The following is a 25131-nucleotide window of genomic DNA, read 5'->3' as shown; positions in this document are numbered from 1 at the left end:
GTTGCTCTACCAATCATAATCACCACATGTCAGGAGACTAGTATTTAACACAAGTAGAGACACATTGCTCTACCAATCATAATCACCACATGTCAGGAGACTAGTATTTAACACAAGTAGAGACACGTTGCTCTACCAATCATAATCACCACATGTCAGGAGACTAGTATTTAACACAAGTAGAGACACGATGCCCTACCAATCATAATCATGTCTGGACACTAGTATTTAACACAAGTAGTAAAAGCCATACAAAGTTACATAATAATATGGACACATCTTTTTGTTATGAGCTGAAAAACACACAGTATCAGCAACAAGTCAACAAGTCAATAAGTCAACAAGTCTACTCTTCCTCACACCGGTTGGTTTTTACACTCGAGGCGAAAGCACTTTCAACATGTTCAGGATATAACATGATAGGAAAGATCCTCTTTGACTTCCTACCCGTCTGCCCATTGGTGCCACTTCTGAGGTCGTGTTCATTAGTGGCGCAGCGGGTCTAGAGGCATCACTATAGACCCGGGTTCGATCCCGGGACCCGCCCAGCGTCGTCCGGGCTAGGGGAGGGTTTGAACGGGGTAGGCCGTCATTGTAAATAAGAATTTGTTCTTGCTTAGTTAAATAAAGGTTAAATAAAAAATTAAAACGTTTGTTTGTTCTTGTACTAACATGAGTGTTTTATACTGGACAGGTGGAGGTAGAACATCCCTGTTTCAGTCCGTTTTCTAACGTTTGGTGCCTAATGAACATGACCCGGGACAGGGCAGCCTTAATGCGTGGGCCATCTGCTAATGAACCACGACCCGGGACAGGGCAGTCTTACTACGTGGGCCATCTGCTAATGAACCACGACCCGGGACAGGGCAGTCTTACTATGTGGGCCATCTGCTAATGAACCACGACCCGGGACAGGGCAGTCTTACTACGTGGGCCATCTGCTAATGAACAACGACCCGGGACAGGGCAGTCTTACTATGTGGGCCATCTGCTAATGAACCACGACCCGGGACAGGGCAGTCTTACTACGTGGGCCATCTGCTAATGAACCACGACCCGGGACAGGGCAGTCTTACTACGTGGGCCATCTGCTAATGAACCACGACCCGGGACAGGGCAGTCTTACTACGTGGGCCATCTGCTAATGAACAACGACCCGGGACAGGGCAGTCTTACTACGTGGGCCATCTGCTAATGAACCACGACCCGGGACAGGGCAGTCTTACTACGTGGGCCATCTGCTAATGAACCACGACCCGGGACAGGGAAGTCTTACTGCGTCGACCATCTTGCTGTATTTTTCAAAAAGGCTGCCATGGCATCCTATCAACAAGCCTACTTGTTTTATAAAAAAGGTTAGAGAAAGGTTTTACACATTTTATACAATGTAGGAAATGTATGAATCTAAGTCAATACTGCATATGTTTGTATGAATCTAAGTCAATACTGCATATGTTTGTATGAATCTAAGTCAATACTGCATATGTTTGTCAAATAAAAACAGGAATTCATATCAAAGTCATAAAGGCTAGATAGAAGCATGTGATCTCTTCTACCAATACCCTCCACCATTTAGAGAGAGAAACACATCAAGGTTATTATCAGTGAAATAAAGAAGCAGAGCACTCCTTTCATGGAGGTTAAGTCATCAGAACACTTAAACAGAAATACATGGAAACTGAACATCTAGATCTAGACTGAGTGTACAAAACATTAAGAACACCTGCTCTTTCCGTGACATAGAGCCCCCCCCAACTCAACTCTGGAACAGTTTGAATCCGGGTCTGGTTTAGACATGGGACACCAGGGCCTGATTTAGACATGGGACACCGGGGCCTGATTTAGACGTGGGACACCGGGGCCTGATTTAGACGTGGGACACCAGGGCCTGATTTAGACGTGGGACACCAGGGCCTGATTTAGACGTGGGACACCAGGGCCTGATTTAGACGTGGGACACCAGGGCCTGATTTAGACGTGGGACACCAGGGCCTGATTTAGACGTGGGACACCAGGGCCTGATTTAGACATGGGACACCGGGTAGATGAAGGGGAGGAGACAGGTTACAGAAGGATTTTTAAGCCTTGAGACAATTGAGACATGGATTGTGTCTGTGTACCATTCAGAGGGTGAATGGGCAAGACAACACATTTAAGTTCCTTTGAACAGGGTTTGGTAGTAGGTGCCAGACGCACCGGTTTGTGTCGTGAACTTTAACCCTGCTGGGTTTTTCACACTCAACAGTTTCCCATGTGGATCAAGAATGGTTCACCACCCAAAAGACATCCAGCCAACTTGGAACAACAGTGGGAAGTATTGGAGTTAACATGGGGCCAGCATCCCTGTGGAACGCTTTCGACACCTTGTAGAGTCCACCTTGTAGAGTCCACCTTGTAGAGTCCACCTTGTAGAGTCCACCTTGTAGAGTCCAGAGTCTAATGTTTGTACACTCAGTATATACAATGTTTGATTAGAGGATCATGTGATAAATAAATGATGATATTGCTCTTTATCTCTCAGACCCAGTGAAACACAAAGAGAGAGAAGTGAGTGGAACACCCAACAGATACACACCAGGTTTACAGTACAGTAACCATGTATTGCTAGTCGCTTGATCATCGTCATTGTCAAAGTCTACAGAAAACCATCCGGTCACTAAGAATAACACCCATGTAGTCCTTCCATGTAGTCCTCGCTTTGCACCACACATTTAGAACAAGAGGTTTCCATGAAGAATCTTTAAAATGTTTTTTTTTGTTTGTTCATCCCCAGCCCTAGCTCCAGCTCTCCCCGTTACCCCACTAGAGACTACTGTTGTTGTCTCAGAGTATGTCATGACGATAGAGGTTCGCAAGCAGGTGCAGGTCTGTGAGTGAAGGAGGAGGGGGGGGGGGGGTAGGTTAGGGTGGCCTCTGAGAGGGCGGCGCCGTCAGCCCCCCCCCCCCCTCAGTCCTGGGCATAATCTGGGCCCGCCCGCCCCGGCCCGTCCTCCGTTAGAGTTGAGGGTTAGTGTTGAATTGATGAAGGGTTATTTTCAGCTCAGCTCATTATTAAGCCATGGTCATGCACCCGCCCATCACCCCTGCCTGCGCTGGTCATGTAATGTCATCACTGTGGAGAGGAGGGAAAAGAGAGGAGAGAGAGAGAGGAGGGAAAAGAGAGAGAGAGGAGGGAGAGAGAGAGGAGGGGAAAGAGAGAGAGAGAAAGAGAGGAGGGAGAGAGGAGGGAAAAGAGAGGAGAGAAAGAGAGAGAGAAAGGAGAGAGAGAGAGAGAAAGGAGAGAGAGAGGAGTCGAGAGAGAGAGAGAGGAGTCGAGAGAGAGAGGAGTCGAGAGAGAGAGAGAGAGAGAGAGAGAGAGAGAGAGAGGAGGCGAGAGAGAGAGAGGAGTCGAGAGAGAGAGAGGAGTCGAGAGAGAGAGAGAGAGAGAGGACAACAACAACCAGTAAGAGGTTTGGTTATAATGATACAGCAGATCATGATTAAAACGGTCTGATAGAGGGTGAATGAAGGAGGGGATCAAAGCCATGAACAGTTCTCAACTACCACAGATCTTTCACCAGAATATAGACACATTTGCTGTGCCACTAGAAACCACTAAACAGCCATGTTGCCGCCCTGTAGGTTTACATCAATCTAGTCCAGGGCTCTCCAACCCTGTTCCTGGAGAGATACCATCCTGTAGGTTTACATATATCTAGACCAGGGCTCTCCAACCCTGTTCCTGGAGAGATACCATTCTGTAGGTTTACATATATCTAGATCAGGGCTCTCCAACCCTGTTCCTGGAGAGATACCATCCTGTAGGTTTACATCTATCTAGTCCAGGACTCTCCAACCCTGTTCCTGGAGAGATACCAAAGTTTATAACCACCTCTCCGTAAAATGTATAATCCTCCTCCCTGAAAAGTTCATAAACCTCCTCCCTGTAAAGTTCATAAACCTCCTCCCTGTAAAGTTTATAATCCTCCTCCCTGTAAAGTTTATAATCCTCCTCCCTGTAAAGTTTATAATCCTCCTCCCTGTAAAGTTTATAATCCTCCTCCCTGTAAAGTTCATATTCCTCCTCCATGTAAAGTTTATAATCCTCCTCCCTGTAAAGTTTATAATCCTCCTCCCTGTAAAGTTTATAATCCACCTCCCTGTAAAGTTTATAATCCTTCTCCCTGTAAAGTTTATAATCCTCCTCCCTGTAAAGTTTATAACCACCTCCCTGTAAAGTTTATAATCCTCCTCCCTGTAAAGTTTATAATCCACCTCCCTGTAAAGTTTATAACCACCTCCCTGTAAAGTTTATAATCCTCCTCCCTGTAAAGTTTATAATCCACCTCCCTGTAAAGTTTATAATCCTCCTCCCTGTAAAGTTTATAATCCTCTTTCCTGTAAAGTTTATAATCCTCCCCCCTGTAAAGTTTATAATCCTCTTCCCTGTAAAGTTTATAATCCTCTTCCCTGTAAAGTTTATAATCCTCCCCCCTGTAAAGTTTATAACCACCTCCCTGTAAAGTTTATAACCACCTCCCTGTAAAGTTTATAATCCTCCTCCCTGTAAAGTTTATAATCCTCCTCCCTGTAAAGTTTATAACCACCTCCCTGTAAAGTTCATATTCCTCCTCCCTGTAAAGTTTATAATCCTCCTCCCTGTAAAGTTTATAATCCTCCTCCCGGTAAAGTTGATAATCCACCTCCCTGTAAAGTTTATAATCCTCCTCCCTGTAAAGTGTATAATCCTCCTCCCTGTAAAGTTTATAACCACCTCCCTGTAAAGTTTATAATCCTCCTCCCTGTAAAGTTTATAATCCTCCTCCCTTTAAAGTTTATAATCCTCCTCCCTGTGAAGTTTACAATCCTCCTCCCTGTAAAGTTTATAACCACCTCCCTGTAAAGTTTATAATCCTTCTCCCTGTAAAGTTTACAATCCTCCTCCCTGTAAAGTTTATAATCCTCCTCCTTGTAAAGTTGATAATCCACCTCCCTGTAAAGTGTATAATCTTCCTCCCTGTAAAGTGTATAATCCTCCTCCTTGTAAAGTTTATAATATACCTCCTTGTGTGGCAGCAGTGGTTATTTTACGTTTGTATTGCAAACCACTTCAAATGGCTTTTTGCTATGCTATGCATACAACATCATAGCCACTGTTTGACTAGGTCCAGTGCATAGATAGTGGGTATGGACTGTTAGCATGCAGACGGGTTCATATGGGACAGTTACAGCTGTGCATCGTGTTAGTTACTAGTGTGGATCTAGAGGACAAAAAGAGAGGACAGTTTGGTATTTCCTCATGCAACACAGGATAATAGGGAGAGACACTCACTCGTTCACAATAATCAATCAATAAACTATTGATTCATAAATAATCAATAATGACTACTGGTTGATTTGAGAACAGGAGTCTACAGGGGAAGAGGTTTCCCTTCATTTCAGGAGAAACACTTGATCAATATGAATCTTTGTTCTGTTCTGTAAATGCAGTATGTGTATAATTCCTACTCTACTGCTAGTTCCCAGTTTAGTGGAGGCCAACTACAGACTGCACATAAAACAAAGACTGCCTAAAACAGACTACACGTAAAACAAAGACTGCCTAAAACAGACTACACGTAAAACAAAGACTGCCTAAAACAGACTACATGTAAAACAGACTACACGTAAAACAGACTACACGTAAAACAGACTACACGTAAAACAGACTACACGTAAAACAAAGACTGTCTAAAACAGACTACACGTAAAACAGACTACATGTAAAACAGACTACACGTAAAACAGACTACACATAAAACAGACTACACGTAAAACAGACTACACGTAAAACAAAGACTGCCTAAAACAGACTACACGTAAAACAGACTACACGTAAAACAGACTACACGTAAAACAGACTACACGTAAAACAGACTACACGTAAAACAGACTACACATAAAACAAAGACTGCCTAAAACAGACTACACGTAAAACAGACTACACGTAAAACAAAGACTGCCTAAAACAGACTACACATAAAACAGACTACACGTACAACAGACTACACGTAAAACAGGCTACACGTAAAACAGACTACACATAAAACAGACTACACATAAAACAGACTACACGTAAAACAAAGACTGCCTAAAACAGACTACACATAAAACAGACTACACATAAAACAGACTACACATAAAACAGACTACACATAAAACAGACTACACGTAAAACAAAGACTGCCTAAAACAGACTACACATAAAACAGACTACACATAAAACAGACTACACATAAAACAGACTACACGTAAAACAGACTACACGTAAAACAGACTACACGTAAAACAGACTACACGTAAAACAGACTACACGTAAAACAGACTACACGTAAAACAAAGACTGACTAAAACAGACTACACGTAAAACAGACTACACGTAAAACAAAGACTGCCTAAAACAGACTACACGTAAAACAGGCTACACGTAAAACAGACTACACATAAAACAGACTACACATAAAACAGACTACACGTAAAACAGACTACACGTAAAACAGACTACACGTAAAACAGACTACACGTAAAACAGACTACACGTAAAACAGACTACACGTAAAACAGACTACACATAAAACAGACTACACATAAAACAGACTACACGTAAAACAGACTACACGTAAAACAGACTACACGTAAAACAGACTACACATAAAACAGACTACACATAAAACAGACTACACGTAAAACAGACTACACGTAAAACAGACTACACGTAAAACAGACTACACATAAAACAGACTACACATAAAACAGACTACACATAAAACAGACTACACATAAAACAGACTACACATAAAACAGACTACACGTAAAACAGACTACACATAAAACAGACTACACATAAAACAGACTACACATAAAACAGACTACACGTAAAACAGACTACACGTAAAACAGACTACACGTAAAACAGACTACACGTAAAACAAAGACTGACTAAAACAGACTACACGTAAAACAGACTACACGTAAAACAAAGACTGCCTAAAACAGACTACACATAAAACAGGCTACACGTAAAACAGACTACACATAAAACAGACTACACGTAAAACAGACTACACCTAAAACAGACTACACGTAAAACAGACTACACATAAAACAGACTACACGTAAAACAGACTACACATAAAACAGACTACACGTAAAACAGACTACACGTAAAACAGACTACACATAAAACAGACTACACGTAAAACAGACTACACGTAAAACAGACTACACATAAAACAGACTACACGTAAAACAGACTACACATAAAACAGACTACACGTAAAACAGACTACACGTAAAACAGACTACACATAAAACAGACTACACATAAAACAAAGACTGCCTAAGAGACTGAACACACTTAACACATACTATGTACTGTACTGGGTTTAAAGATATCACCTGGTCACAAGCCCTCTACATAGTGGATATACCGTCTCCAAAACTAAAGCGCATTCAAGCAATAGATATGAAAATATTCTCTGTGTTTCTTTTCATAAGGGTTAAAATACAACAACAACAACAACAACAACAACATCGCATCTCTACTCTTGTGTTACATAGATAGGAGGATTCCAAACAGAAGTAGATGAACAGAACAGGTAACATCGTTTTACAGAAATGTGCATAATAATTATTGATAATAAATCCAGGTAACCAGATTTAAAAGGAAGACTGAAGGACTGTGGACAGAGAACAAAGGAGCATCAGAGGATTTATCCTGAACCGGTCCAGTGAACACGGGATCACTTAGCTCAGCCGACACCCATACAACTGGACTGTGTGTCCTGATGGACACCTGCACGGGGTCAGGGGTCGGGGGGGGGGGGGGGGGAGGTTCAGGTAGGGGTCAGGGTGCCATGTCTACCTGGCCGTGGTGGTACCTGGCCTGGAAGGGTCGGAGGTCAAAGGTCGGGTTGAAGAGTCACGGCGCCATGTCTACCTGGCGGTGGCGGACTGGGGTCCCGGGTATCCGGGGTAGGAGCGGCGTGTGCTGGTAGCCTGTCTCTGGCGGGCCAGGAAGGACTGTCCGGAACCCGTACTGGCCAGACGGTCCTCTGCTGCCTTCTTCTGTAGAGCCATGCCCTGGGGGGGGGGGGTTCATTAAGACACATATTCATTAAAAGATGTTGGTTAAATCCCCTGTGTCTGCTATGTGAGTTTTCTCTCATTTTTGACTCAAAACTCTGAAGCCAGCACCACTATATTTTGCTTGTTATATCCATGGAGTTTTCATTTCGAGAGGCAGGTAGCCTAGTGGTTAGAGCGTTGGGCCAGTAAACGAAAGGTTGCTGGATCGAATCCTGAGTTGACAAGGTAGAAATCTGTCATTCTGCCCCTGAACAGGCAGTTAACCCACTGTTCCTAGACCAGTTAACCCACTGTTCCTAGACCAGTTAACCCACTGTTCCTAGACCAGTTAACCCACTGTTCCTAGGCCATCACTGTAAATAAGTATTTGTTCTTAACTGACTTGCCTGTTAAAATAAAGGTTAAAAAAAATAATAATTAAAGTGGCATAGGAAATCCTACAGCGCCCTCTAGTGTTTGACAGGAGTAACAACATATCATATTTTATTTGTATAACTAACCCAAGAAAGACAGCCTGTCGTTTCTAAGGGGAGCAAAGTAATCGTAGTGGGCAGAACAAGCAAGGAGGAGGGCAGAGCCAAGCACGAACTAGCGAGATCCTATTGGCGCGTTCTAGCATATATTTGCATATTTCTGTTATGGAACGCCTACTCTGTGAAGTGCGCGTGTGCAATAACTCAATTCGCCCTTGAACACCTTGTAAACAATTCAATTTATTGAAACTTTTTTAGTCCACTCTGTTCGTAACAGATTGAAGTTTTGGGAACAGAAAACTGTATCGAGATTAAATGTTACATGAGAAAATTTGCAGAATGTCAGCGAAAATCCATCTAACTCAATCTTATCCCACTGCCGGCCACTGGGCTTCCTCTCATCACCATATTTGGTAGTGAGTGGAAATGTCAAAACGGATGCTTCACATAATTTAGACATCTGGTGAAACATGATGGCTCTTTGTTCCATTTGTGGTAATACAGTCTGGGATAAATATGTACCATGTTGTAGCAGGACGACACTATGGGTGTTTCTTAATATACTACCGTGCCCCGAGCACGGGATGGTAGGCTTCATGAGTACAAATCAAAGTATAAGAAACGGATCACGGACTCCGCTTGGACACATTTTGAAGCATGCAACAAGCTTCAGCGAAATGTATGGACAGAAATATGAGGCAACCACGTAAGAAATCAAATGTAAAATGTCTTGAAATCAACGGCGGCCATTATTTGAGCTGAAGCGAGAGAAAATACACTCCGACTTCAGAATTAAATGTTGCCTATTTTCATCTCCATATGTTGCCTGACTACAATATTTTGTAGGGGGAGTGCTGCTCAGCGTGAGGTAATACAGTAGGGGGAGTGCTGCTCAGCGTGAGGTAATACAGTAGGGGGAGTGCTGCTCAGCGTGAGGTAATACAGTAGGGGGAGTGCTGCTCAGCGTGAGGTAATACAGTAGAGGGAGTGCTGCTCAGCGTGAGGTAATACAGTAGGGGGAGTGCTGCTCAGCGTGAGGTAATACAGTAGGGGGAGTGCTGCTCAGCGTGAGGTAATACAGTAGGGGGAGTGCTGCTCAGCGTGAGGTAATACAGTAGGGGGAGTGCTGCTCAGCGTGAGGTAATACAGTAGGGGGAGTGCTGCTCAGCGTGAGGTAATACAGTAGGGGGAGTGCTGCTCAGCGTGAGGTAATACAGTAGGGGGAGTGCTGCTCAGCGTGAGGTAATACAGTAGGGGGAGTGGGAGGTAATACAGTAGGGGGAGTGCTGCTCAGCGTGAGGTAATACAGTAGGGGGGAGTGATGCTCAGCGTGAGGTAATACAGTAGGGGGAGTGATGCTCAGCGTGAGGTAATACAGTAGGGGGAGTGCTGCTCAGCGTGAGGTAATACAGTAGGGGGAGTGCTGCTCAGTGTGAGGTAATACAGTAGGGGGAGTGGGAGGTAATACAGTAGGGGGAGTGCTGCTCAGCGTGAGGTAACACAGTAGGGGGAGTGCTGCTCAGCGTGAGGTAACACAGTAGGGGGAGTGCTGCTCAGCGTGAGGTAATACAGTAGGGGGGAGTGCTGCTCAGCGTGAGGTAACACAGTAGGGGGAGTGCTGCTCAGCGTGAGGTAACACAGTAGGGGGAGTGCTGCTCAGCGTGAGGTAATACAGTAGGGGGGAGTGCTGCTCAGCGTGAGGTAACACAGTAGGGGGAGTGCTGCTCAGCGTGAGGTAATACAGTAGGGGGGAGTGCTGCTCAGCGTGAGGTAATACAGTAGGGGGAGTGCTGCTCAGCGTGAGGTAATACAGTAGGGGGAGTGCTGCTCAGTGTGAGGTAATACAGTACGGGGAGTGGGAGGTAATCCAGCAGGGGGAGTGCTGCTCAGCGTGAGGTAATACAGTAGGGGAAGTGCTGCTCAACGTGAGGTAATACAGTAGGGGGAGTGCTGCTCAGCGTGAGGTAATACAGTAGGGGGAGTGCTGCTCAGCGTGAGGTAATAGAGTAGGGGGAGTGATGCTCAGCGTGAGGTAATACAGTAGGGGAAGTGCTGCTCAACGTGAGGTAAAACAGTAGGGGGAGTGCTGCTCAGCGTGAGGTAATACAGTAGGGGGAGTGCTGCTCAGCGTGAGGTAATACAGTAGGGGAAGTGCTGCTCAACGTGAGGTAAAACAGTAGGGGGGAGTGCTGCTCAGCGTGAGGTAATACAGTAGGGGGAGTGCTGCTCAGCATGAGGTAATACAGTAGGGGGGAGTGCTGCTCAGTGTGAGGTAATACAGTAGGGGGAGTGCTGCTCAGCGTGAGGTAATACAGTAGGGGGAGTGCTGCTCAGCGTGAGGTAATACAGTAGGGGAAGTGCTGCTCAACGTGAGGTAAAACAGTAGGGGGAGTGCTGCTCAGCGTGAGGTAATACAGTAGGGGGAGTGCTGCTCAGCGTGAGGTAATACAGTAGGGGGAGTGCTGCTCAGCGTGAGGTAATACAGTAGGGGGAGTGCTGCTCAGTGTGAGGTAATACAGTAGGGGGAGTGATGCTCAGCGTGAGGTAATACAGTAGGGGGAGGTGCAGCGTGAGGTAATACAGTAGGGGGAGTGCTGCTCAGCGTGAGGTAATACAGTAGGGGGAGTACTGCTCAGCGTGAGGTAATACAGTAGGGGGGGTGCTGCTCAGCGTGAGGTAATACAGTAGTGGGAGTGCTGCTCAGCGTGAGGTAATACAGTAGGGGGAGTGCTGCTCAGTGTGAGGTAATACAGTAGGGGGAGTGGGAGGTAATACAGTAGGGGGAGTGCTGCTCAGCGTGAGGTAATACAGTAGGGGAAGTGCTGCTCAACGTGAGGTAATACAGTAGGGGGAGTGCTGCTCAGCGTGAGGTAATACAGTAGGGGGGAGTGCTGCTCAGCGTGAGGTAACACAGTAGGGGGAGTGCTGCTCAGCGTGAGGTAACACAGTAGGGGGAGTGCTGCTCAGCGTGAGGTAATACAGTAGGGGGGAGTGCTGCTCAGCGTGAGGTAACACAGTAGGGGGAGTGCTGCTCAGCGTGAGGTAATACAGTAGGGGGGAGTGCTGCTCAGCGTGAGGTAATACAGTAGGGGGAGTGCTGCTCAGCGTGAGGTAATACAGTAGGGGGAGTGCTGCTCAGTGTGAGGTAATACAGTACGGGGAGTGGGAGGTAATCCAGCAGGGGGAGTGCTGCTCAGCGTGAGGTAATACAGTAGGGGAAGTGCTGCTCAACGTGAGGTAATACAGTAGGGGGAGTGCTGCTCAGCGTGAGGTAATACAGTAGGGGGAGTGCTGCTCAGCGTGAGGTAATACAGTAGGGGAAGTGCTGCTCAACGTGAGGTAAAACAGTAGGGGGAGTGCTGCTCAGCGTGAGGTAATACAGTAGGGGGAGTGCTGCTCAGCGTGAGGTAATACAGTAGGGGAAGTGCTGCTCAACGTGAGGTAAAACAGTAGGGGGGAGTGCTGCTCAGCGTGAGGTAATACAGTAGGGGGAGTGCTGCTCAGCATGAGGTAATACAGTAGGGGGGAGTGCTGCTCAGCGTGAGGTAATACAGTAGGGGGAGTGCTGCTCAGCGTGAGGTAATACAGTAGGGGGAGTGCTGCTCAGCGTGAGGTAATACAGTAGGGGAAGTGCTGCTCAACGTGAGGTAAAACAGTAGGGGGAGTGCTGCTCAGCGTGAGGTAATACAGTAGGGGGAGTGCTGCTCAGCGTGAGGTAATACAGTAGGGGGAGTGCTGCTCAGCATGAGGTAATACAGTAGGGGGAGTGCTGCTCAGCGTGAGGTAATACAGTAGGGGGAGTGCTGCTCAGCGTGTGGTAATCCAGCAGGGGGAGTGCTGCTCAGCGTGAGGTAATACAGTAGGGGGAGTGCTGCTCAGCGTGAGGTAATACAGTAGGGGGAGTGCTGCTCAGCATGAGGTAATACAGTAGGGGGAGTGCTGCTCAGTGTGAGGTAATACAGTAGGGGGAGTGATGCTCAGCGTGAGGTAATACAGTAGGGGGAGGTGCAGCGTGAGGTAATACAGTAGGGGGAGTGCTGCTCAGCGTGAGGTAATACAGTAGGGGGAGTACTGCTCAGCGTGAGGTAATACAGTAGGGGGGGTGCTGCTCAGCGTGAGGTAATACAGTAGTGGGAGTGCTGCTCAGCGTGAGGTAATACAGTAGTGGGAGTGCTGCTCAGCGTGAGGTAATACAGTAGGGGGAGTGCTGCTCAGCGTGAGGTAATACAGTAGGGGGAGTGCTGCTCAGCGTGAGGTAATACAGTAGGGGGAGTGCTGCTCAGAGTGAGGTAATACAGTAGGGGGAGTGCTGCTCAGCGTGAGGTAATACAGTAGGGGGGAGTGCTGAGGTAATACAGTAGGGGGGAGTGCTGCTCAGCGTGAGGTAATACAGTAGGGGAAGTGCTGCTCAACGTGAGGTAATACAGTAGGGGGAGTGCTGCTCAGCGTGAGGTAATACAGTAGGGGGGAGTGCTGCTCAGCGTGAGGTAACACAGTAGGGGGAGTGCTGCTCAGCGTGAGGTAACACAGTAGGGGGAGTGCTGCTCAGCGTGAGGTAATACAGTAGGGGGGAGTGCTGCTCAGCGTGAGGTAACACAGTAGGGGGAGTGCTGCTCAGCGTGAGGTAATACAGTAGGGGGGAGTGCTGCTCAGCGTGAGGTAATACAGTAGGGGGAGTGCTGCTCAGCGTGAGGTAATACAGTAGGGGGAGTGCTGCTCAGTGTGAGGTAATACAGTACGGGGAGTGGGAGGTAATCCAGCAGGGGGAGTGCTGCTCAGCGTGAGGTAATACAGTAGGGGAAGTGCTGCTCAACGTGAGGTAATACAGTAGGGGGAGTGCTGCTCAGCGTGAGGTAATACAGTAGGGGGAGTGCTGCTCAGCGTGAGGTAATACAGTAGGGGAAGTGCTGCTCAACGTGAGGTAAAACAGTAGGGGGAGTGCTGCTCAGCGTGAGGTAATACAGTAGGGGGAGTGCTGCTCAGCGTGAGGTAATACAGTAGGGGAAGTGCTGCTCAACGTGAGGTAAAACAGTAGGGGGGAGTGCTGCTCAGCGTGAGGTAATACAGTAGGGGGAGTGCTGCTCAGCATGAGGTAATACAGTAGGGGGGAGTGCTGCTCAGCGTGAGGTAATACAGTAGGGGGAGTGCTGCTCAGCGTGAGGTAATACAGTAGGGGGAGTGCTGCTCAGCGTGAGGTAATACAGTAGGGGAAGTGCTGCTCAACGTGAGGTAAAACAGTAGGGGGAGTGCTGCTCAGCGTGAGGTAATACAGTAGGGGGAGTGCTGCTCAGCGTGAGGTAATACAGTAGGGGGAGTGCTGCTCAGCATGAGGTAATACAGTAGGGGGAGTGCTGCTCAGCGTGAGGTAATACAGTAGGGGGAGTGCTGCTCAGCGTGTGGTAATCCAGCAGGGGGAGTGCTGCTCAGCGTGAGGTAATACAGTAGGGGGAGTGCTGCTCAGCGTGAGGTAATACAGTAGGGGGAGTGCTGCTCAGCATGAGGTAATACAGTAGGGGGAGTGCTGCTCAGTGTGAGGTAATACAGTAGGGGGAGTGCTGCTCAGCGTGAGGTAATACAGTAGGGGGAGTGCTGCTCAGCGTGAGGTAATACAGTAGGGGGAGTGCTGCTCAGCGTGAGGTAATACAGTAGGGGGAGTGCTGCTCAGCGTGAGGTAATACAGTAGGGGGAGTGCTGCTCAGTGTGAGGTAATACAGTAGGGGGAGTGATGCTCAGCGTGAGGTAATACAGTAGGGGGAGGTGCAGCGTGAGGTAATACAGTAGGGGGAGTGCTGCTCAGCGTGAGGTAATACAGTAGGGGGAGTACTGCTCAGCGTGAGGTAATACAGTAGGGGGGGTGCTGCTCAGCGTGAGGTAATACAGTAGTGGGAGTGCTGCTCAGCGTGAGGTAATACAGTAGTGGGAGTGCTGCTCAGCGTGAGGTAATACAGTAGGGGGAGTGCTGCTCAGCGTGAGGTAATACAGTAGGGGGAGTGCTGCTCAGCGTGAGGTAATACAGTAGGGGGAGTGCTGCTCAGAGTGAGGTAATACAGTAGGGGGAGTGCTGCTCAGCGTGAGGTAATACAGTAGGGGGGAGTGCTGAGGTAATACAGTAGGGGGGAGTGCTGCTCAGCGTGAGGTAATACAGTAGGAGTGCTGCTGCTCAGCGTGAGGTAATACAGTAGGGGGAGTGCTGCTCAGCGTGAGGTAATACAGTAGGGGGAGTGCTGCTCAGCGTGAGGTAATACAGTAGGGGGAGTGGGAGGCAATACAGTAGGGGGAGTGCTGCTCAGCGTGAGGTAATACAGTAGGGGGAGTGCTGCTCAGTGTGAGGTAATACAGTAGGGGGAGGTGCAGCGTGAGGTAATACAGTAGAGGGAGTGCTGCTCAGCGTGAGGTAATACAGTAGGGGGAGTGCTGCTCAGCGTGAGGTAATACAGTAGGGGGAGTGCTGCTCAGCGTGAGGTAAAACAGTAGAGGGAGTGCTGCTCAGCGTGAGGTAATACAGTAGGGGGGAGTGCTGCTCAGCGTGAGGTAATACAGTAGGGGGAGTGCTGCTCAGCGTGAGGTAATACAGTAGGGGGAGTGCTGCTCAGCGTGAGGTAATACAGTAGGGGGAGTGCTGCTCAGCGTGAGGTAATACAGTAGGGGGAGTGCTGCTCAGTGTGAGGTAATACAGTAGGGGGAGTGCTGCTCAGCGTGAGGTAATACAGTAGAGGGAGTGCCGCTCAGCGTGAGGTAATACAGTAGGGGGAGTGCTGCTCAGCGTGAGGTAATACAGTAGGGGGAGGTGCAGCGTGAGGTAATACAGTAGGGGGAGTGCTGCTCAGCGTGAGGTAATACAGTAGGGGGAGTGCTGCTCAGCGTGAGGTAATACAGTAGGGGGAGTGCTGCTCAGCGTGAGGTAATACAGTAGGGGGAGTGCTGCTCAGCGTGAGGTAATACAGTAGGGGGAGTGCTGCTCAGCGTGAGGTAATACAGTAGGGGGAGTGCTGCTCAGCGTGAGGTAATACAGTAGGGGGAGTGCTGCTCAGCGTGAGGTAATACAGTAGGGGGAGTGCTTCTCTAATGTAATGTTATATGCGTTCTCCACACTCTCGTACTCAAGAGAACGTCCTGGGAGAATGCACTCGTAGCACGAGAGTGTGGAGAACGGTAGTATGTATATTGAGGAAACAGCAACCCGATGAGTACGATGACTAACATGTAATACAGTGCTGGTACAATATAACGAAACACACCATGTTGTACCAGGCAGACACTATGAGTTTCTCCTCCTGGTCTCTCTGAGCCTTGGTCTTGTCGTAGTCTTTCTGTAGAGGGAGATCAACAGAGGAACAGTAGGTTAGTAAACGAGTCTGAGTACAGCGACATTGAGGGTAAATGTAGTAATGTGTCAGTATCAGATCTGGGATAATTATAGTTTTAACTATTTCTTATGGAAAGTGACTCATTTCTGGGTTAGGTCACTCCACATGTATAGCAAATCATTACTTTGGAGGTGAATACAATTGTTTGAATACAGATCCCCAAAAAATGACAACTTTAAAAAAACAACATTTGAACACAGATCTTAGAAAGTGACTACTTTTAAGAAACAATTGGATTGGCTGTCTACTACTAATGATAGGGCTGTATCTACATGGATTGGCTGTCTACTACTAATGACAGGGCTGTATCTACATGGATTGGCTGTCTACTACTAATGACAGGGCTGTATCTACATGTTGGATTGGCTGTCTACTACTAATGACAGGGCTGTATCTACATGTTGGATTGGCTGTCTTCTACTAATGACAGGGCTGTATCTACATGTTGGATTGGCTGTCTACTACTAATGACAGGGCTGTATCTACATGTTGGATTGGCTGTCTACTACTAATGACAGGGCTGTATCTACATGGATTGGCTGTCTACTACTAATGACAGGGCTGTATCTACATGGATTGGCTGTCTTCTACTAATGACAGGGCTGTATCTACATGGATTGGCTGTCTACTACTAATGACAGGGCTGTATCTACATGTTGGATTGGCTGTCTACTACTAATGACAGGGCTGTATCTACATGTTGGATTGGCTGTCTACTACTAATGACAGGGCTGTATCTACATGGATTGGCTGTCTACTACTAATGACAGGGCTGTATCTACATGGATTGGCTGTCTACTACTAATGACAGGGCTGTATCTACATGTTGGATTGGCTGTCTACTACTAATGACAGGGCTGTATCTACATGGATTGGCTGTCTACTACTAATGACAGGGCTGTATCTACATGTTGGATTGGCTGTCTACTACTAATGACAGGGCTGTATCAACATGTTGGATTGGCTGTCTACTACTAAAGACAGGGCTGTATCTACATGTTGGATTGGCTGTCTACTACTACATGTTGGATTGCATCCTAACCCTAACCCCTCCTCCTCCATCCTAACCCTAACCCCTCCCCCATCCTAACCCCTCCTCCATCCTAACCCCTCCTCCATCCTAACCCCTCCTCCACCCTAACCCCTCCTCCATCCACTCCCCAACCCCTCCTCCATCCTAACCCTAACCCCTCCTCCATCCACTCCCCAACCCTAGCCCCTCCTCCATCCTAAACCCTCCTCCATCCACTCCCCAACCCTAACCCCTCCTCCATCCACTCCACTCCCCAACCCTAACCCTTCCTCCATCCACTCCCCAACCCCTCCTCCATCCTAACCCTTCCTCCATCCTAACCCCTCCTCCATCCACTCCCAAACCTTAACCCCTCCTCCATGCTAACCCTTCCTCAATCCTAACCCCTCCTCCATCCACTCCTCCATCCTAACCCTTCCTCCATCCTAACACCTTCTCTATCCACTCCCCAACCCTTCCTCCATCCTAACCCTTCCTCCATCCTAACGCCTCCTCTATCCACTCCCCGACCCCTCCTCCATCCTAACCCTTCCTCCATCCTAACCCCTCCTCCATCCACTCCCCAACCCTAACCCCCTCCTCCATCCCCTCCCCAACCCCCTCCTCCATCCCCTCCCCAACTCTAACCACCTCCTCCATCCCCTCCCCAACTCTAACCACCTCCTCCATCCCCTCCCCAACTCTAACCACCTCCTCCATCCCCTCCCCAACTCTAACCACCTCCTCCATCCCCTCCCCAACCCCCTCCTCCATCCCCTCCCCAACACCCTCCTCCATCCCCTCCCCAACTCTAACCCCCTCCTCCATCCCCTCCCCAACCCCTCCTCCATCCCCTCCCCAACTCTAACCACCTCCTCCATCCCCTCCCCAACCACCTCCTCCATCCCCTCCCCAACCACCTCCTCCATCCCCTCCCCAACTCTAACCACCTCCTCCATCCCCTCCCCAACTCTAACCACCTCCTCCATCCCCTCCCCAACTCTAACCACCTCCTCCATCCCCTCCCCAACCCCCTCCTCCATCCCCTCCCCAACCCCCTCCTCCATCCCCTCCCCAACCCCCTCCTCCATCCCCTCCCCAACCCCTCCTCCATCCCCTCCCCAACTCTAACCACCTCCTCCATCCCCTCCCCAACCCCCTCCTCCATCCCCTCCCCAACTCTAACCACCTCCTCCATCCCCTCCCCAACTCTAACCACCTCCTCCATCCCCTCCCCAACCCCATCCTCCATCCCCTGCCCAACTCTAACCACCTCCTCCATCCCCTCCCCAACTCTAACCACCTCCTCCATCCCCTCCCCAACTCTAACCACCTCCTCCATCCCCTCCTCCATCCCCTCCCCAACTCTAACCACCTCCTCCATCCCCTCCCCAACCCCCTCCTCCATCCCCTCCCCAACTCTAACCACCTCCTCCATCCCCTCCCCAACCCTAACCTCTCCTCCATCCCCTCCCCATGCCCAAACCTAACACTACCTCCTACATCCTAACCCCTAAACCATAACCCAGCCCCTGGTACCTCTAGAGAGTGCAGCATCCTTTCCCTCTCCTGCAGCTGGTTCTTCAGGGTCTGGACCTCTGGTGCCGAGCCCTGGTTCTGCTTAGGATCCAGGGTCCGGATAACACTCTTAGCCTTCTCCAGGTACTTCTTATATCTGTCCTCCATCTGCTTCATGTCTTCATCCTTCTTCTTTAACGCCTCTTCCAGTTCCTCTACTTTCTGGGCTGGAAAGAGAGACAAAACAAAACACCAAAGAGTTACACAAAGTTCATAGAAATGAAAGGAAAGGGAAAGGGTTGAGAACGTACAGCTAAGTAACCTTGGGATAAAAGCATCTGCGAAAATCCACATTTTTATATATTTGTTCTCACCCACAATCATACATTAGCCCTTGTCATCACAGGCGAGCTTGTCATCTCTGACCTCACTGAAACCTGATGATACACCAGGTCCACCTGCTACTGAAACCTGATGTTACACCAGGTCCACCTGCTACTGAAACCTGATGTTACACCAGGTCCACCTGCTACTGAAACCTGATGTTACACCGGGTCCACCTGCTACTGAAACCTGATGTTACACCAGGTCCACCTGCTACTGAAATCTTGTTCCTCCACTCTCAGACATTTTATAACGGAACTGATCAACAAGTCAACAAACATCTAGTCAAACTTGACCTCCAATGACCTCTGAGACTGTCCAATCCGGTTTCAGGCCTAACCACAGTACAGAAACAGCCCTCGTCAGAGATGTAAACCCCTTCCTCATGTCAACTGACAGTGGACTCCCGAACATCCTCGTCCTCAGTTCCGCCATCGACATCCTCCTGGATTGACAGTACTGTCATTAAACTGGTTCACCAGTTTACCAACAGCACACAATATGTTGCCATAGGAAATGCCAAGTCAGAACCCACCACAATTACCTGTGGTGTCCCTCAAGACTCCGTCTTAGGTCCAATCCTACTCATAATCTACACGTTCCCCCTTGGTCTCCTAATCATTTAACACAGCATCCACTTCTACTGCTACGCTGACGACAAACAGATCTACATAAAAACCACCCTGCACTTCCTCTCGTCCATTAACACCCTCACCAGCTGTCTGGATGACATCAAGGCCTGGATGTCAAACAACCTCCAGCAACTCAACAACAGCTTGTGCAGAACAGCGCTGCCAGGGTCCTCACAGGAACCCGGAAGTCTAACCACATCACGCCCCTTCGAGCCTCTCTCCACTGGCTGCCCACCATATTCAGAATCAACTTCCTGTTAGTCTTCAAAACTCTCAATGCCTCTGGTCCCCAATACCTCAGTGAACTCCTCAGGACGAAACAGTCTTCCCGGTCACTCTGGTCAAATGATCAAAGACTCTAAAGACATGCTTAAAAACAATGGGTGACCGAGCATTCTGCTGTCTCGGCCCCTTGCCCTGGAATGAACTCAATGCCTTTAAGTCTGAGCTCAAGAAACACTTCTTAAAACTGTCTTTCACTTAATGTGATCTATGATGTGGTGTATGTTGGTATATGTTGCTATAGTTTAGAGTTCTATTGGTCTTCTACTAGAGAGTTCTATTGGCCTTCTACTACAGTTTAGAGTTATATTGGTCTTCTACTAGAGCTCTATTGGTCTTCTACTAGAGTTATATTGGTCTTCTACTACAGAGTTCTATTGGTCTTCTACTACATAATTATATTGGTCTTCTATTAAAGTTCTATTGGTCTTCTACTACAGAGTTCTATTGGTCTTCCACTACAGAGTTATATTGGTCTTCTACTACAGAGTTCTATTGGTCTTCTACTACAGTTTAGAGTTATATTGGTCTTCTACTACAGAGTTCTATTGGTCTTCTACTACAGAGTTCTATTGGCCTTCTACTACAGTTTAGAGTTATATTGGTCTTCTACTACAGAGTTATATTGGTCTTCTACTACAGAGTTCTATTGGCCTTCTACTACAGTTTAGAGTTATATTGGTCTTCTACTAGAGCTCTATTGGTCTTCTACTAGAGTTATATTGGTCTTCTACTACAGAGTTCTATTGGTCTTCTACTACATAATTATATTGGTCTTCTATTAAAGTTCTATTGGTCTTCTACTACAGAGTTCTATTGGTCTTCCACTACAGAGTTATATTGGTCTTCTACTACAGAGTTCTATTGGTCTTCTACTACAGAGTTCTATTGGTCTTCTACTACAGAGTTCTATTGGTCTTCTACTAGAGTTTAGAGTTCTATTGGTCTTCTACTACAGAGTTCTATTGGTCTTCTACTACATAATTATATTGGTCTTCTATTAGAGTTCTATTGGTCTTCTACTAGAGTTCAGAGTTCTATTGGTCTTCTACTATAGTTTAGAGTTCTATTGGTCTTCTACTACAGAGTTCTATTGGTCTTCTACTACAGAGTTCTATTGGTCTTCTACTACAGAGTTCTATTGGTCTTCTACTACAGAGTTCTATTGGTCTTCTACTACAGAGTTCTATTGGTCTTCTACTACAGAGTTATATTGGTCTTCTACTAGAGTTCTATTGGTCTTCTACTAGAGTTCTATTGGTCTTCTACTAGAGTTCTATTGGTCTTCTACTACAGAGTTATATTGGTCTTCTACTAGAGTTCTATTGGTCTTCTACTGGAGTTTATTATTATTATATATTTAAATTAACAAGTTCAATGAGAAGTAATAAATGAATAACTTACAACTAGAGGTGTACTTGGGCTCCAAGTCATCGATGTGCGCACACTTCTTCTGCAGTTCACTGTTCACTTCCCGTAACTTCTCCCTTTTAGAGAACACAACATCAGCAACAGACAGTCAGGAAACGCCACAATCGGTCAGGGCGTCACAAACAAGCATCATCTTCAATCCATCTGACCAAACTTGCAAACGTCCAATCTTAATTTAACAAAAATAAATAAAAAATAACATTTCACAATAGATAAAAACGTTACTTACATGTGAGCATCATTTTTCTTCTTCAGAATGATTGACTTTAAAAAAAAACATAAATAAAAACAATGTTGGTTGTAGTAATTTCATCAGAGGGCATTGTAAAGCAGTAATGATATCATGTAGGCCTATGGGTTGGTGAATGTTCCCTTTTCTGATTCACAACGAGATAAACACATTGAGATAAATTACATCTCATCACATCGGATGGCTTGGAATTACGTTGCGACATATTTGATGTTGCCATATTGATTTCCAGGTTTTGATTACCGTGAAGAAAATGAAAGAGTCCTGGACATTATAATGTATTTTCCTTACATTTCTAAAAATGAATGAATGAATGTACAGATTAAGCAGTTAAGATTGATACCTCATGTGGTATGACATAAGAGTGTAGCTCGGAAACAAAGCTTCTATAGAGACTAGAGGCACCCTGATTTACATCGAGACCACCAGAAGGGACTGTAGATTGAAAAGGCACTTCTTAAAAAGGGCCGTTATCTACTTCCCCAGAGTCCGATGAACTCCTGGATAACATTCATGTCTCTGCGTGCAGTTTGAAGGAAGTTGCTGACTAGCACTAGAGCAATCGCTAACTAGCATTAGCACAATGACTGGAAGTCTATGGGCATCTGCTGGCATGATAGCAGATACCTATAAACTTCCAGTCATTGCGCTAACGATAGTTAGCGTTGGCTCACAAAACTACCTCTAACTTCCTTCTTGCTGGACACAGAGACATAAAATGGGCTTCCCAGTTGCGCCGTGGTCTAAGGCATCTCAGTGCTAGAGGCGTCACTACAGAGCCTGGTTCAATTCCAGGCTGTACCACAACCGGGCCGTGATTGGGAGTCCCATAGAGCGGCGTACAACTGGCTCAGCGTCGTCCGGGGCAGGCCGTCATTGTAAAAAATGATTTGTTCTATAACTGACTCTGCTAGTTAAATAAAGGTTATATAAAATATACAAATCTGACTCTGGGGAAGTAAATAAAGAGGATCACTGCCAAAAATCCTGAAGTATTTAAGCACTAATATAACTATAATAGAATGAAACTATTACACATTGTCAGCGAGCAGCGAAGTAAGGCGTCTAAACTAGGACTGATCTCCAAGCTATACTTACAATCGCCTGAGTGGGGAAGCAGAATTAAAGAGAAAACAGAGACGATTTAATGCAGGACAGACACACAGAGAAGAGGAGAGACAGAGAGACAGAGAGACCGAAAGAGAGAGAGAAGCATTTCAGTTAGGTCAGTCATGCAGTGAGGAGAGAAAGACAGGACAACGGACTGAAAAACGGGCGTTTAACATCGTCACAAACATATCATTCCTCCTGACGATGTCATGGCGGAGAGAGAGAGACATGAGCCGCTATACAGATGACCTGACCTTTAGCCTCCTAACAGGATAGGCTGGCAGGACAACCAACCAATGACTTCCCAACGCTACAACATGAGTAAGACAACAGAACAGAACACACACCACAACAACAACACATACCACAACACAGTGTTAGAATGTTAGTGAGAAATGACAACACATCCAGGCAGTTTACGAGTTGTTCTGACGTATGAGGGCAATGAAACAGACTAGTATTTGTGACGTGTTGCTTTATTTTGCTGTATCAGTAAAGGTAAAAAAGCCAGGTAAGAGAACGACAACGAACCGACGTGACAACGAGAACAAGCCCTCCTCATCGGGTTCTAACGTTAACAGCCCCATAGCACGACAGGATGTTGTGGGTTCTGTCGTTTCCAGTTTGCTTAATAAGCGCTCTGACAGTGGTAAGATCAGGGAGTTAATCTGATCTGAGATCAGGTTAGTGGTACTCACATCGTCTGCTTTGGAGCCCTGTTCCTGAAGACTCCTCTGCAGCTCCTCCACCTGACTTTGACCCTCGATCAGTCTCTGGTTCACCAGTCTGGAACACACACAGTCACCATGTTTGTTTGTTTGTTTAACTACACTTAACACCAGAAGACCCCACTAGAATAGTAAACGAACAACAATTTGACAAGCTGGGGACATGTTGTTAATCCCCACAAGGTCAAATGCTGTATCTAGGGGGTTTAGGGTTAAGGTTAGAATTAGTGTTAGGGTTAGAATTAGGTTTAGGATTAAGGTTAGAATTAGGTTTAGGGTTAAGGTTAGAATTAGGTTTAGGGTTAAGGTTAGAATTAGTGTTGGGGTTAGAATTAGGTTTAGGATTAAGGTTAGAATTAGTGTTGGGGTTAGAATTAGGTTTAGGATTAAGGTTAGAATTAGTGTTGGGGTTAGGTTTAGGATCTAGGGTTAGGCTTAGGTTTAGGGTTTTCAGGTTATGGTTAGGGTTATTGTTAAGGTTAGGGTTATTGTTAAGGAAAGGATTTTGTTCTTCTCTCCGCGTGGGGACCTGCAATCTACAAAGGTTGGGTTTGGGGTTTAGGAAAAATATGATTTTTAAAGGAATAGAAGAACAAGCGTGTGTGTGTGTAGCGTGTGTGTGTGTAGCGTGTGTCTGTGTAGCGTGTGTCTGTGTAGCGTGTGTCTGTGTAGCGCGTGTGTGTGTGTGTAGCGTGTGTCTGTGTAGCGTGTGTCTGTGTAGCGTGTGTGTGTGTAGCGTGTGTGTGTGTAGCGTGTGTGTGTGTAGCGTGTGTGTAGTGTGTGTAGCGTGTGTGTAGTGTGTAGTGTATAGTGTGTAGTGTAAGATGTATAGTGTATAGTGTGTAGTGTGTAGTGTGTAGTGTGTAGTGTGTAGTGTAAGGTGTATAGTGTGTAGTGTGTAGTGTATAGTGTATAGTGTGTAGTGTATAGTGTGTAGTGTGCACCTGTTTTCTGTCTCCAGTTCATTCTTCCTACTGTTAGCGTCCTCCAGTAAACTCTGCAGCAGAGCGATCTTCTCATTATCAGAACCCTCCTGGGCCAGCTTCAACATGTTGTTTTCATGCTGCAGTCTGATCAGCTTCTCTCTGGGAACAAAACACAGGGACAGATTCACATGTAGGAATGGGATTAAATCAGTTTTTCTGTTAAAACGATAAGAAAACTTCATACAATTTCAGGTGAATGAGTATAGTCCTAAAGCTACTGTGTATGACTTACAGTACCTCCCTTTCTGGTGGTTAAGCATTACACCTGTGCTACCATTACCTCAATACCACCTCGTAAAGTTAAACGAATAGACTTGGACATTTTACACAAAGACTGAACACACTCGCATCATTAGCGAAGGGAAAAGAGCAGGTGAGCCAACGAGAGAGGAGAGAGAGGAGGGGACAGGCAGAAAGAAAGAACAGTCTTGGTAATCTGTGTCTGGCAATGTCTTGTCTTACATACGTCGCTAATTTATCAAAGGAGCCTAAAGTTCACCTTTTACTCCCTGGTTTTATTTAAATTACACGACTTTCCCCTAGCCTTTACAGCCTATTGTCTAGTTAGGACCTAAGACGTGTAGTTAGGACCTAACACGTCTAGTTAGGACCTAACACGTCTAGTTAGGACCTAACACGTCTAGTTAGGATAATTAGGAACCCTAATTGGTCTACACGGACAAGTTCTGGCCTGGTTTAGATCTGATCTGTCGGAAAGATATCAGTTCGTCTCGGTGGATGGTTTGTCCTCTGACAAATCAATTGTAAGTTTCAGTGTTCCTCAAGGTCCTGTTTTAGGACCACTATTGTTTTCACTATATATTCTAACTCTTGGTGATGTCATTCGGAAAC

The 25131-nt window shown here is 46.7% G+C and overlaps 1 protein-coding gene across 9 annotated transcripts in view; it reads right to left on the bottom strand.

The window, feature by feature from the left end:
• Positions 1-789: 789 nt before the first annotated feature.
• Positions 790-25131, bottom strand: part of LOC110523075 (protein Hook homolog 3) — a 90502-nt gene continuing 66160 nt past the window's right edge. For 2 of the 9 annotated variants that reach the window (XR_016495839.1, XR_016495837.1), the window contains 8 exons: positions 24238-24378; positions 23264-23351; positions 21435-21469; positions 21179-21261; positions 18498-18703; positions 15818-15889; positions 7883-8100; positions 790-3112 (listed from right to left, as the gene is read on the bottom strand). Coding sequence is in view for 4 of the 9 variants with exons in the window: in XM_090233602.1 (XP_090089728.1) it covers positions 3097-3112; positions 7958-8100; positions 15818-15889; positions 18498-18703; positions 21179-21261; positions 21435-21469; positions 23264-23351; positions 24238-24378 (784 nt within the window). In the remaining 5 variants the exon portion in view is untranslated. Of the gene's footprint in view, positions 3113-7484; positions 8101-15817; positions 15890-18497; positions 18704-21178; positions 21262-21434; positions 21470-23263; positions 23352-24237; positions 24379-25131 lie in introns of those variants that run through there. The other 7 variants (XM_090233602.1, XM_090233600.1, XM_090233603.1 and 4 more) reach the window with 5 other exon arrangements.

The sequence above is a fragment of the Oncorhynchus mykiss genome, chromosome 5, assembly GCF_057628025.1.
Source record: "Oncorhynchus mykiss isolate SJ-2025 chromosome 5, ASM5762802v1, whole genome shotgun sequence".
Classification (NCBI taxonomy): domain Eukaryota; kingdom Metazoa; phylum Chordata; class Actinopteri; order Salmoniformes; family Salmonidae; genus Oncorhynchus; species Oncorhynchus mykiss.
Note: the sequence above shows the minus strand (reverse complement) of the source record. Positions and strands in the feature narration are given on the sequence as shown.